Source organism: Scyliorhinus canicula, chromosome 4 (genome assembly GCF_902713615.1).
Source record: "Scyliorhinus canicula chromosome 4, sScyCan1.1, whole genome shotgun sequence".
Taxonomy (NCBI): domain Eukaryota; kingdom Metazoa; phylum Chordata; class Chondrichthyes; order Carcharhiniformes; family Scyliorhinidae; genus Scyliorhinus; species Scyliorhinus canicula.
The window spans coordinates 85674637-85688121 of record NC_052149.1 but is presented as its reverse complement, the minus strand read 5'-3'; the positions used below and the strand labels follow the sequence as shown (position 1 = coordinate 85688121).

Below are 13485 nucleotides of genomic sequence, written 5' to 3'. Positions count from 1 at the left end.
TCTTTTCCTATTGCATTGTCTTGGTGTAAGAAGTTAACTCACCCCAACATGTCTTGGCAAAGTGGCCCTGTATTAGTTTTACTCCAGCATTCCCTTGCTGAGTGTCCAATCTGTGTACATTGGTGACATGGTTGCACCCTTGCAGTCTTGTTCCTTGTGATACCCATTTTGTGGATCGTCGCTCTAGCCCCTACCTGTACTAGCTCCATAGATGTGGAAACTTTCACAGCTGCTTTTAAGCGTGACTGTAAGCAGCTCCTGAATGGCTTCACTGCGGAGTCTACAAACCAGCCTGTCCCAAAAGTATCAAGTGTTGCACCAAACTTGCAGTATTTTGCTAACACTGTAAAGCGTTTTCACTTTCTTCCTGACTATGGTGGTGGAAGAAAAACCATTTTGCAATCAATAGCAGTCTAGGAGAGAAATACCTCTCTAAGATTTTCATTAATTGAATGAAGGACTTATCTCCTGGTTTTGGGTGAACTACATTTTGTAGCAGCATGAAAGGTTTATGCCCTACTGAGCTGAGAAATGTTGCAACGTTTCTGATGTGCAATGAGAAATAATTGGAATCTTTCCTCATATGAATTCCATGTCTCAATCCTCATCAAATGCATCCATGGCGCCTCTTTTCACCCCCATTTTTGGACCCGGCTTCTAGGGTCTACACTTCCTCCCTTCTGATTTTTAATGAAAAGCATAGCACAAAACATTCCCTTTATGGCAACTAGGAATTTGTTTCCATTTTGCCTGACTGTAGTTCGACTTTTCCGCATCCCCCCCCCCCCCCCCCCCCCCCCACCGGAGTAATGGCCCTTGCAGATTTGCCAGACTTCGAAATCCCCGTTTCCTGCAGCCCATTTAGCTTCACCACGTATGTGGTTCTTGCAGCCCAGACGCAAGCAGGTTTTCAATGGCTCTCAGCCTTCTTACTCACAGTTGCAGCCAATTTTTTTATTTTTAAAGAAACCTTCAGCAATGGCAACATGTGTGTGTGTGTGTGTGTGTGTGTGTATGCATGTATGTGTGTGTCTCTGGTCCAGAGAATCTTCCACTGCTCCCCTTGCCATATCACCGTTAGTCAACAAATTCTTATTTTTCAGTGATTTCTCCTGCCTCGTTCCTCGTCGGCAATTTTCTCTTCTGTTATATTTTTTTCTTCCCGCAAACAGAAAAGGTACGGATCAGCCCACATTCTGGATTATAACAAACACGATGAGAAGTTTGTTAAGAGATGTTGCTCATACAATCAAAAATGGAAAATTGCCAAAAGCCCGCGCCAACGCTCTGCTGACGTCTCTATACTTCACCCCGCATAGCCAGCAGGAATGTATTCGCTGATACATAACATTCTGCCTTTTAACATCCTGCCTTTGATTTTCCTACAAAAGTAGGATCTTTGGCGAGATGGAATTTGGAACATTTTGTGTAGTTTTTGTTTCTTTATCCAAGGGAGGATGTGTATGCCACAGAGGGAATGCAACGGAAGTTCACCTGGGATTGTGGGATTGTCTGATAAGGATAGATTGATGAAACTAGTCCTGTATTCTCTTGAGTTTCGAAGAATGAGATGTTATCTCATTGAAACTTATAAAAATTTTACAGTAAGTGACATGGTAGATGTGGATAACATATTTCCCTGCCTGGCAAGCCGAGGGGGGACACAGTCTCAGAATAACAGGCAGGCCATTACGACTGAGATGAGGAGAAATTTCTTCATTCAGAGTGTGGTGAACCTTTGGAATTAACTACCCCAGAGAAGCTCAGTCATCGAGCATGTTCAAGACAGAAATCAATAGACAGATTGTTGGATATGAATAAAATCAAGGGATATGGGAATAGTCGGAAAAATGGCATAAGATGTAGATGATCAACCATGATCTGTTCGAATGGTAGAGCAGACTTTTGGGCCATGTCATGGGAGTGTCCCTTTAAGAAATGTTTTTTGTCTTATCACATTGCTTCAGTGATGTCATTGTGTGGCTGAAGCTGGGCCATGGCTCTGGGAGTTAGGTTTACTTTCGCTTTGGGTTTGGAGCTGGCTTGTGACTCTGAGTTTTTACTTTCGTTTTCACATTTGGCTGCTGTAGATTCAGACAGAGACATATTTTGGCCTGTCTCTCCATTTTCAATTTTAAAGAGGTATTCCAAGGAAGAAACCCATTTATTATCGTTACCCACTGTTTTGGTAAAAAGGGGTTTTTGGTTTATGGGATCTTATTATTCAATTAGAACAGTTAAGGAGAAATGTATTAAGGGTTATACATAGATTACTGTAGCTATGTAGGGTCTTTACGTTTGTAGTTGATAATAATTCTTACCATGTGTTTTTATACAAATGTTAATTAAATTCGTAGAATAAAGCTTGTTTTTTGATTAAAAGCATCCAAGAACTCTGTTGAATAGCACCTGAATGCTCTTGTGCTCATCGTAACCAAAATCAATAAACGTTTTCAGGCCAGGTGGACTCCATAATATACTTTGGAGTTGTTAAACCCTGGCCCATAACAAATTGGGGGTTCATCCGGGATAAAAGTCTATGTTTCGTGATTGGAGTGGCTTAGTGAACTTAAAGACAGTGAGAGGAAAACATATTTGCGTTTGCTTTTCAGGTATTGTATTCAAGTTTCAATAGGGAGTGTGTTGTGTTCAGAGGCTCAGAAGTTTTGGGGTGGAGAAGGTCACACGCAGTACCTTAAAAACAGAGACTAAAAAAAGGCTTTTAGATTTGGCAAAAACTTTTCAGTTATCATTGCCTGACAAAATACAAACAGAGGTAATTGCGGAAGTAGCTGAGCATTTAAAATTGCCCGAGACACAGTCAGAATCATTCGAAATGGCAAGAATTCAATTACAGATCAAGCAGCTTGAACATGAAAAAGAATTAAAATAGCTTGAATACGAAATGAGGGAAAAAGAAAGAATAGCCCGATCAGAACAAAAAGAAAGAGAAAGGGAGGTACAGATCAGGGAAAAAGAAAAGGAGAAGAATGGGAAAAAGAACAAATGGCCCTAGCAGAACAGAAAGCGAGAGAAACGGAGGTACAGATCAGGGAAGAAGAAAAAAGAGAGAGACTTTGAACTTCAGAAACTGGCCATGAAAAGTGAGTCAGTTAAAATTGGCAAAGGTAAAGAGAAAGGTACAATCTGTGGATAGCGAGAAAGAGGCTTGGTGGGGATCTATTTAAATATGTCCAAGCATTATGAAGCTTTGATGAGAAGGATGTAGAAGCCTTTTTCATTTCATTTGAGAAGGTAACTAAACAAATGAAAAGGCAAAAGGACATGTGGATATTACTGATTCAAACAAAGTTTGAGCTAGTAAAGTGTTTTCATCACTATCAGAGGAGGTATCTGGGACGTATGAGGAGGTGAAAAAAATCCATCTTTAGTGGATATGAACTAGTGCCTGAAGCCGACAGACAAATGTTTAGAAATTTAAGGAAAGAACCTGGCCAAACATACATAGAGTTTGGAAGGATTAAGCAGAGTAATTTTGATAGTGATGTCTCGGATCATGTTTTCCGGGTCCTTAAGGGGGAGGGGGAGCAGCCCCAAGTCGTAGTCCACATTGGCACTAACGACATAGGTAGGAAAGGGGACAAGGATGTCAGGCAGGCCTTTAGGGAGCTAGGATGGAAGCTCAGAGCGAGAACAAACAGAGTTGTTATCTCTGGGTTGTTGCCCGTGCCATGTGATAGTGAGACGAGGAATAGGGAGAGAGAGCAATTAAACACGTGGCTACAGGGATGGTGCAGGCGGGAGGGATTCAGATTTCTGGATATCTGGGGCTCTTTCTGGGGAAGGTGGGACCTCTATAGACAGGATGGTCTACATCTGAACCTGAGGGGCACCAATATCCTGGGGGGGAGGTTTGTTAGTGCTCTTTGGGGGGGTTTAAACTAATTCAGCAGGGGCATGGGAACCTGGATTGTAGTTTTGGGGTACGGGAGATTGAGAGTATAGAGGTCAGGAGCACAGAATTGACTTCGCAGGAGGGTGCCAGTGTTCAGGTAGGTGGTTTGAAGTGTGTCTACTTCAATGCCAGGAGTATACGAAATAAGGTAGGGGAACTGGCAGCGTGGGTTGGTACCTGGGACTTCGATGTTGTGGCCATTTCAGAGACATGGATAGAGCAGGGACAGGAATGGTTGTTGCAGGTTCCGGGGTTTAGGTGTTTTAGTAAGCTCAGAGAAGGGGGCAAAAGAGGGGGAGGTGTGGCGCTGCTAGTCAAGGACAGTATTACAGTGGCGGAAAGGATGCTAGATGGGGACTCTTCTTCCGAGGTAGTATGGGCTGAGGTTAGAAACAGGAAAGGAGAGGTCACCCTGTTGGGAATTTTCTATAGGCCACCTAATAGTTCTAGGGATGTAGAGGAAAGGATGGCGAAGATGATTCTGGAAAAGAGCGAAAGTAACAGGGTAGTTGTTATGGGAGACTTTAACTTTCCAAATATTGACTGGAAAAGATATAGTTTGAGTACATTAGATGGGTCGTTCTTTGTACAATGTGTGCAGGAGGGTTTCCTGACACAATATGTTGACAGGCCAACAAGAGGCGAGGCCACATTGGATTTGGTTTTGGGTAATGAACCAGGCCAGGTGTTAGATCTGGAGGTAGGTGAGCACTTTGGAAACAGTGACCACAATTCGGTGACCTTTACGTTAGTGATGGAAAGGGATAAGTATACCCCGCAGGGCAAGAGTTATAGCTGGGGGAAGGGCAATTATGATGCCATTAGACATGACTTAGGATGTGTAAGTTGGAGAAGTAGGCTGCAAGGGTTGGGCACACTGGATATGTGGAGCTTGTTCAAGGAACAGCTATTGCGTGTTCTTGATAAGTACGTACCAGTCAGGCAGGGAGGAAGGGGTAGTGCAAGGGAACCGTGGAATCTCTTGTTAAGAGGAAGAAGGAGGCCTATGTGAAGATGAGGCGTGAAGTTTCAGTTGGGGCGCTTGATAGTTACAAGGAAGCGAGGAAGGATCTAAAGAGAGAACTAAGACGAGCAAGGAGGGGACATGAGAAGTCTTTGGCAGGTAGGATCAAGGAAAACCCAAAAGCTTTCTATAGGTATGTCAGGAATAAAAGAATGACTAGGGTAAGAGTAGGGCCAGTCAAGGACAGTGGTGGGAAGTTGTGTGTAGAGGCTGAGGAGATAAGCGAGATACTAAATGAATACTTTTTGTCAGTCTTCACTCAGGAAAATGATAATGTTGTGGAGGAGAATTCTGAGACCCAGGCTATTAGAATAGATGGCATTGAGGTGCGTAGGGAAGAAGTGTTGGCAATTCTGGACAAGGTGAAAATAGATAAGTCCCCGGGGCCTGATGGGATTTATCCTAGGATTCTCTGGGAAGCCAGGGAAGAGATTGCTGAGCCTTTGGCTTTGATTTTTATGTCATCATTGGCTACAGGAATAGTGCCAGAGGACTGGAGGGTAGCAAATGTGGTCCCTTTGTTCAAGAAGGGGAGTAGAGATAACCCCGGTAACTATAGGCCGGTGAGCCTCACGTCTGTTGTGGGTAAAGTCTTGGAGAGGATTATAAGAGATACGATTTATAATCATCTAGATAGGAATAATATGATTAGGGATAGTCAGCATGGTTTTGTGAGGGGTAGGTCATGCCTCACAAACCTTATTGAGTTCTTTGAGAAGGTGACTGAACAGGTAGACGAGGGTAGAGCAGTTGATGTGGTGTATATGGATTTCAGTAAAGCGTTTGATAAGGTTCCCCACGGTCGGCTATTGCAGAAAATACGGAGGCTGGGGATTGAGGGTGATTTAGAGATGTGGATCAGAAATGGCTAGTTGAAAGAAGACAGAGGGTGGTGGTTGATGGCAAATGTTCAGAATGGAGTTCAGTTACGAGTGGCATACCACAAGGATCTGTTCTGGGCCCGTTGCTGTTTGTCATTTTTATAAATGACCTAGAGGAGGGCACAGAAGGTTGGGTGAGTAAATTTGCAGACGACACTGAAGTCGGTGGAGTTGTAGACAGGGTGGAAGGATGTTGCAGATTACAGAGGGACATAGATAAGCTGCAGAGCTGGGCTGAGGGGTGGCAAATGGAGTTTAATGTAGAGAAGTGTGAGGTGATTCACTTTGGAAAGAATAACAGGAATGTGGAATATTTGGCTAATGGTAAAATTCTTGGCAGTGTGGATGAGCAGAGGGATCTCGGTGTCCATGTACATAGATCCCTGAAAGTTGTCACCCAGGTGATAGGGTTGTGAAGAAGGCCAAGGTGTGTTGGCCTTTATTGGTAGAGGGATTGAGTTCCGGAGCCATGAGGTCATGTTGCAGCTGTACAAAACTCTGGTACGGCCGCATTTGGAGTATTGCGTACAGTTCTGGTCGCCTCATTATAGGAAGGACGTGGAAGCTTTGGAACGGGTGCAGAGGAGATTTAACAGGATGTTGCCTGGTATGGAGGGAAAATCTTATGAGGAAAGGCTGATGGACTTGAGGTTGTTTTCGTTAGACAGAAGAAGGTTAAGAGGTGACTTAATAGAGGCAAACAAAATGATCAGAGGGTTAGATAGGGTGGACAGTGAGAGCCTTCTCCCGCGGATGGAGGTGGCTAGCACGAGGGGACATAGCCATAAATTGAGGGGTAATAGATATAGGACAGAGGTTAGAGGTAGGTTTTTTACGCAGAGTGGTGAGGCCGTGGAATGCCCTACCTGCAACAGTAGTGAACTCGCCAACATTGAGGGCATTTAAAAGTTTATTGGATAAGCATATGGATGATAATGGCATAGTGTAGGTTAGACGGCCTTTAGTTTTTGACTTCCCATGTCGGTGCAACATCGTGGGCCGAAGGGCCTGTACTGCGCTGTATCGTTCTATGTTCTATGATAGGTGGATAAGGGCTTTGAAAATAGACCAAAGGTATGAAGCTTTTAGAAAAATGATAATTTTGGAAGAGTTTAAAAATTCAATTCCTGATCTAATGAGAACTCATGTGGACGTGCAGAGGGTTAAAACTGCGAGATTAGCAGCAGAAATGGCAGATGATTATGAATTAGATCATAAATCAAAGTTTGGTTTCTGATATCAGTTTCAGCCTGTGAGGGATAGAAACTGGGAAAGGAGAAATACTCAGCTGGTAAAGATAAAGGGGATCTGATGGGAGATAATAAGGATAGTGAAAAGTTTCAGATGTTTTTCCTGTAATAAACTGGGCAATGTAAAGTCACAGTGTTGAGGGTTCAAGAAAGACACTGGGAAGGCTGATGTGGTAAAACAGGATAAGCTATTAGGGTTTGTTAAAGTGGGAAAGGAAAGCCCAATTGAAGCGAAGGAGGTGCAAATGAATGTACAGCCTGATCAGAGGTGATTGATAAGAAGGTGCCAGATCTCTTCAAAGAATTTACTTGTATGGGTAAAGTTTACTCATGTGTACCAGGAGGATTAGGTAAAGAAGTCAACAATTTAAGAGATACGGGAACTAGTTAATCTTTCATGGTAAGAGATGAGGATTTATGTAGTTGAGAGGAATATTGCTAGAAAAGGTGGTAATATGTGGAATTCAGGGTGAGAAGAGTCCTATTATAGAAGGTGAGGTTGGAAAGTCCAGTGAAGAGTGGTGAAGCGATAGTAGGAGTAGTAGAGAAACTATCTTGTCCAAGAATACCGTTTATTTTGGGTAATTGTATAGCTGGATTGCAGGTGGGATTGATGTCTACTGTGGTTGATCAGCCAGTGGAAAATCAAACAACTGAATTGTTGGAGGACGAATGTCCTGGGATTTTTCCGGATTGTGCAGTGACAAGGTCAGAAAGTCACAGGTTAAGACAAGAGGACAAATCAAAGAGTGAAGACAAAGTTGAAGTTGAATTGTCAGAAACAAGTTTTGATCAGACGGTTGGAAAAGAATAAGAACAGGTGGAGGATGAAGCAGATATTTTTAATTCAGGAAAGTTGGCGGAGTTACAACAGAAGATATAGAGATAAAACAGATGTATCAGAAAGCATACATGGAAGAGGAATCTGAGTGTATACCAGAATATTATTACCTTAAAAATGGTATCTTAATGACAAAATGGAGACCTTTACATATGCAGGCGGATGAAAAGTGGGCCGAAGTTCATCAAATGGTATTGCGGTAGGGTATAGAAAGGAGGTGTTGCGAGTTGCACACGAGGTACCAGTGGGAGGTCATTTGGGAATAAGGAAAACTCAAGCTAAAATACAAAAACATTTTTATTGGCCTGGATTACATGAAGGTGTAGTTAAATTTTATCAATCATGTCACACATGTCAAGTGATAGGGAAACCTCAAGAAGTGATAAAACCAGCAGCCTTAATACCCATTCCAGCATTTGAGGAACCTTTTACCAGGGTCTTAATTGATTGCGTAGGTCCGTTTCCGAAAACCATATGTGTGAATCAATATCATTTGACTATAATGGATGTGTCCACTAGGTTTCCAGGGGCCAGTTCAGTATGTAATATTACAGCTAAAAAGATTATGAAGGAGTTACTTACATTTTCTACTAGCTATGGACTACCCTCAGAAATACAATCGGATCAAGGATCAAATTTTACTACAAGGTTATTCAAGGACATTATGGATAGCTTAGGAGTAAAACAATTTAAATCAAATGTTTTATCACCCCATCCAGAATCGCAGGGAGCGTTAGAAAGGTGGCATCAGACGTTAAAGAAAATGCTGAGGGCTTATTGTCAAGATTATCCAGAGGATTGGGATATAGGAATTCCATTCATATGAGGGGATGAGGCTGTTTCTGGGAGGGTTGGAGTTTCCGAAGGTTGATGAGGAGGTGGTGGAGGGCCTGGGGCCCCAATTGGGCTGATAGAAGTCATGGAGGTGCTAGAGGCGATGCAATTGGGTAAGGCCCCGGGACCGGACAGGTACACGGTGGAATTTTATAAGACGGTCTCGGTGTGGGGGGGGGTGGGGGTGTTGGGACCGCTGTTGGTAAGGGCCTTCAATGAAGCAAAGGAGTTGGGAGTACTCCCCCCCCCCCCCCCCGACATAGTCACAGGCACGATTTCCCTCATTTTAAATTGGGATAAGGATCCAGAAAACTGTGGGTCGTATAGGCCGATCGCTCTGTTAATTGTGGATGCCAAACAATTGGCAAAGATTCTGGCCACAAGGATTGAAGATTTAATCCCAAGGGTCATAGGGGAGGACGAGACAGGGTTCGTCAAGGGGCGGCACTTGGTGACCAAGGTTAGGAGGTTGCTTAATGTAATTATGATGCCTCCAGAGGGGAGTGAGGTTGAGGTGGTGGTGGCCATGGACGCAGAGAAGGCCTTTGATCGGGTGGAGTGGGAATACTTATGGGAGGTCCTGGGGCAGTTTGGGTTTGAGCAGGGATTTGTGGATTGGGACCGGTTGCTATACCAGGCACCGGTGGTGAGTTTGCAGACGTATTGGGTGAGATCAGGTTACTACAGGTTGCACGGGGGGGGGGGGGGGGGGGGGGGGGGCGCGAGCCAGGGATGTCCACTTTCCCCACTGTTGTTTGCCTTGGCTAGAGCTGTTGGCATTGGCATTGGCATTGAGAGTGTTGAGGGTTTGGCATGGGATAGTACGGGGCGGGGGGGTGCAACACAGGGTCTCGCTCGACGTGGATGATCTACTTCTATACATATTCTCGCTGGGGGGAATTGGAGGGATTATGGGGATATTGGAGGAATTCGGCCAGTTTTCAAATTACCTTTAGACAAATCCAATTCATCTACTTGTCCCAGGTTGGTAACTCCTTCACTTGCTTTGGAAGAATTGCTCGCCAGTTGTCCAAGTTCAGTTGGTAAGAGTCTACTCGGGAACAACCGTTTATCATCACATCATAGTCAGACCTGAGATCAAAGTCAAGACTGTCATCTGACTCTTCCTCTCTGCTATCATTCTTGCAACAATTATTTACCATTGCCTCATAATCAGGCCCTGAACTGAAATCAAGACTTATCTAACACCTCATCCTTGTAGTCACCATTGGTCTGAACCTGGTTCACTATCATGGTCACTTAACATGTGATCAACAGCTGTCAACATCTCTTTCTCTAAGTCCTCTACTGCCCAATGGGTTTTCCAAGCTCCCACATGCCCTACACTCGACATTGCAGGTGATAACTGCAGTCCTTCCTTCAGAATCTCTGTCATCATGGGGGAAGCTACAACCTTCACTCCTGCTAAATTGATCCTTAAAATTATGTCTACTTCTTCCACTTCAACAACTAGCGGACCTGACACTAAATCACACTCCAATTGCACGTTATACAATGGAACTGGGCACAACTTCCACCCATCCCACTCACAAATACCTCAGCTTTCTCGGAGGTCTCTGGAAGGAAAACTAAATCCTTCTCCAGCACAATGAGTATCCCGTGCCCCTTAAAATTGTTACCGGTTTAGTGACGTCTGTTGAAGAAAATGTGTTGACTTTCACCTTTGACACAAAACCACCATATCACTCATCTATTTCATTGCTCATACCTGCTACCACAGCAGTGTTCACCTTAGGTCTCCTCAGTCCAATTAATGCTATGATCTGCACCGTAGTATTCACCACTTTCACTCCCTTTTCAGAGTCCTCCCTATGAACCCCCACAAGTGCCATGGACATTCCTTGCAACTTCCAACATGCTGAACAAACGGGTCCCACCTTATTACAATGGTATCACATAGACTTCCAAGTCTCACTTCTGCTCCCCAGTACCTTCCTTTCTGGTCTGAGGAGTAGATCTCGGGATCTTCACAGCTATCCATTCTCTACCCTGACTACCTGCCTTCCTCTCACTCTCCCACTTCCCATCCTCTTCAAAATTACGGGGGTGATGGACCAAAGATTTAAATTTATGGATTAGTTCATAATCCTCAGCTATAATTGTTGCTTGCCTAGTCTTCAACATGGGTTATCATCAACGGTAAGGAATTCTTAAACTCTCCTAATAGAATGATCTCTCTCAGAGATTCATACGTAGTCTCAACTCCCAATGCTCACACTCATCTCTTAAAATTGTTCTGTTTAACCCTTTCAAATTCGAATTAAGTCTGTCCCGGCAAGCTCGTCAAATTCTGAAATTTTTGCCGATATGCTTCAGGAACCAGTTCATATGCATCTAGAATAGCTTTTTTGACTGTGTAATAATCCCTAGACTCCTGCTCTGACAAGGCGGCATAAACCTCCTGTGCTCGCCCCATCAGCTTACTCTGCAGGCGTAATGTCCTCTTCTGTTTTGGCTACTCCATTTGTTGCTATCTTCTCAAAAGCCCTTTGAAAGAATGTTTCTACTTCTATCTCCTCAAAGCCTGTACAAACTTAAACATATCATCACTGAGTTCTGTTCTAGAACTAACCTCCCATTTACGTTGTGGTAACTCTCCATCCATTCCCAGTGCCTTAAGCTGAAAACCTCCCTCCCTTTCTCTTTCCCCTCTCTCCTCATTTTCTCTATCCTCTCCCTCTTTCAGTTTCTTTTGTCTCACATTTCCATTTCTTTTGCAGCATTTCTAATTGTTCCATCTGTAACTCGATTTTAGCCCATTCTACTGAATTTTGATCTGGCCTAGGCTGTATTGCGTGTTTTTTCCTTCAAATTTAAATAAAGAGGAATTGTTTCAATTCCCTCCGCATTCTTAGCACTATCTGGTACAGCCAATTGATGAGCGGGTCTTTGTGAAACTCCTCCAAATAAGCCAGACATACGGCTTCCACTGGGAGAAGCTGCTTAATTGCTTCCATAGTCATCCTGTTATATTACTACAAATCTGGTGTCTCTTTATATTTCATTCTGTACCCAAAATTCGCCATTCACTGTTCCAGATCCCAGAGAAGCCCCAATTTATGTTACAACACCCTGGGCAAGTATGCGGTCAATTCCAGCACCACAGACCCCAGAGTCCCAACATAAATGAATTGACCAATAATTTGTGTATTTTCCTGAGATCTTTGCTCTTTGACTGCTCCAATGAGTTACAGGCCACCTGGGCGGGATTTTCTGGTCCTGAGGCTAAGTGTTGACGTCGTCGTAAACGCCGTCGCGTTTTACGACGGCGTCAACAGGCCCCCAGGATCAGCGATCTTGCGCCTAACAGGGGGGCAGCATGGCACGGGAGTGACTCACACAGCTCCATCTGATGATACCAGCGTCAAACGGGTGCCACGGGTCTGCGCATGTGCGCTAGTTGCCTTCTCTGTGCTGGACCCGACGCAACATGGCGGAGAGCTCCAGGGGCCCAGCGCGGAGGAAAATAGGCCCCCACCAGGAGAAGCCGGCCCGCCAATCGGTAGGCCCCGATCGCAGGCCAGGCCACGGTGGAGGACCCCCCCGGGGTCAGATCGCCCCTCCCCCCCCCCAACCAGGCTGCCCCCCCCCCCCGCAGGATGAACGCCAAAGTCCCACTGGGTTGGACCACACATGAACGGCGCCAACGGGACTCGGACTATCTCGGCGGCCACTCAGCCCATCGCGCGCGGATAATCACCGGGGGGACCACGTAGAGCGGCCCCTGACTGGCGCCGTGCCGATCGTGCCGGCGCCAATGGTGCCGATTCTCCGATCACCGGAGAATCAGAGAATCAGTGGACTTTAAAAGTCACCTCTTTAGCCCTGTGCTGAACCAGCCCGATGTGTAAGTAAAACATTTTTAAAATTTATATTTTTAACAAGGAAAAAGATGAACATATAATGATAAGAATGGAACAATGGTCTGCTAATCTAACTATTCACCAAACCTCCCTCCACACATAAGACAGACGTACAATTGGGATTGGGAAGGGATAAACCAGCACCTGGCTGTTCTTGATGCCTGACCACAACTGAGAGACAAAATGGAGCTTGCCTAAACGTGTCATAATCTTCCAGAAAACACTCTGACAAGAGCTTCCAATCCCAAATGAGAACAGAAGATGTCTCAGAATTTCAGTGGCACTGATTAGCTGCTTGCCAAGTTCATCAAAATGACCTCACAGGCTATGCCACAGAGCGTCAAGGGAGGATCAGGGCCAGTACATTAGACCAGTCGTGTTTTCAGTTTGATCAAGGTCTGCAGTTTAAAATAAAATCTGCAAGGTAGCTGGATAGGAATTTAAAAAAAGAAACATGAAACAGGCAAGGATTTAGCAGGTTCCTTTTGGGGTTTATAATATGATTTGGTGCTGCATTCTATCTTTGCAACCAAATAAATTGTTGAAGCCAACCTATTGCATGAGTAACTGGAGATTGATGGTGGGAACAGAAACTCCATGCTGCAATGCTCCATTAAGGACAACTTTAGCAAGAACTGAGAAGTAAACTGAGAAATAAGATATGGAGGAGGGAATTATGGGCAATATATACATCTATATATATATTTAAATGTAAATAACTTAGAACATTAGTTTTTAGGAAAAAACATACTTACTTGCATCTTAAACATGTTTGCTAAAATAGAAGGAAAATCGTATGCAAATATATTTGTGATGCCTCTCGGTTTCAGCATTAGCAATATGCAATATTCTTAC

The 13485-nt window shown here is 44.2% G+C and overlaps 1 protein-coding gene across 6 annotated transcripts in view; it reads right to left on the bottom strand.

The window, feature by feature from the left end:
- axdnd1 (axonemal dynein light chain domain containing 1) overlaps nucleotides 1-13485 on the bottom strand; it is a 314107-nt gene that overhangs the window by 13950 nt on the left and 286672 nt on the right. The window contains exon 29 of one of the 6 annotated variants that reach the window (XM_038794665.1): nucleotides 13386-13405. The exons of the other annotated variants lie outside the window; for them this stretch is intronic. Coding sequence (XP_038650593.1) covers nucleotides 13386-13405 — 20 coding nt within the window. The remainder of the gene's footprint in view (nucleotides 1-13385; nucleotides 13406-13485) is intronic. 6 annotated transcript variants of the gene reach the window in all.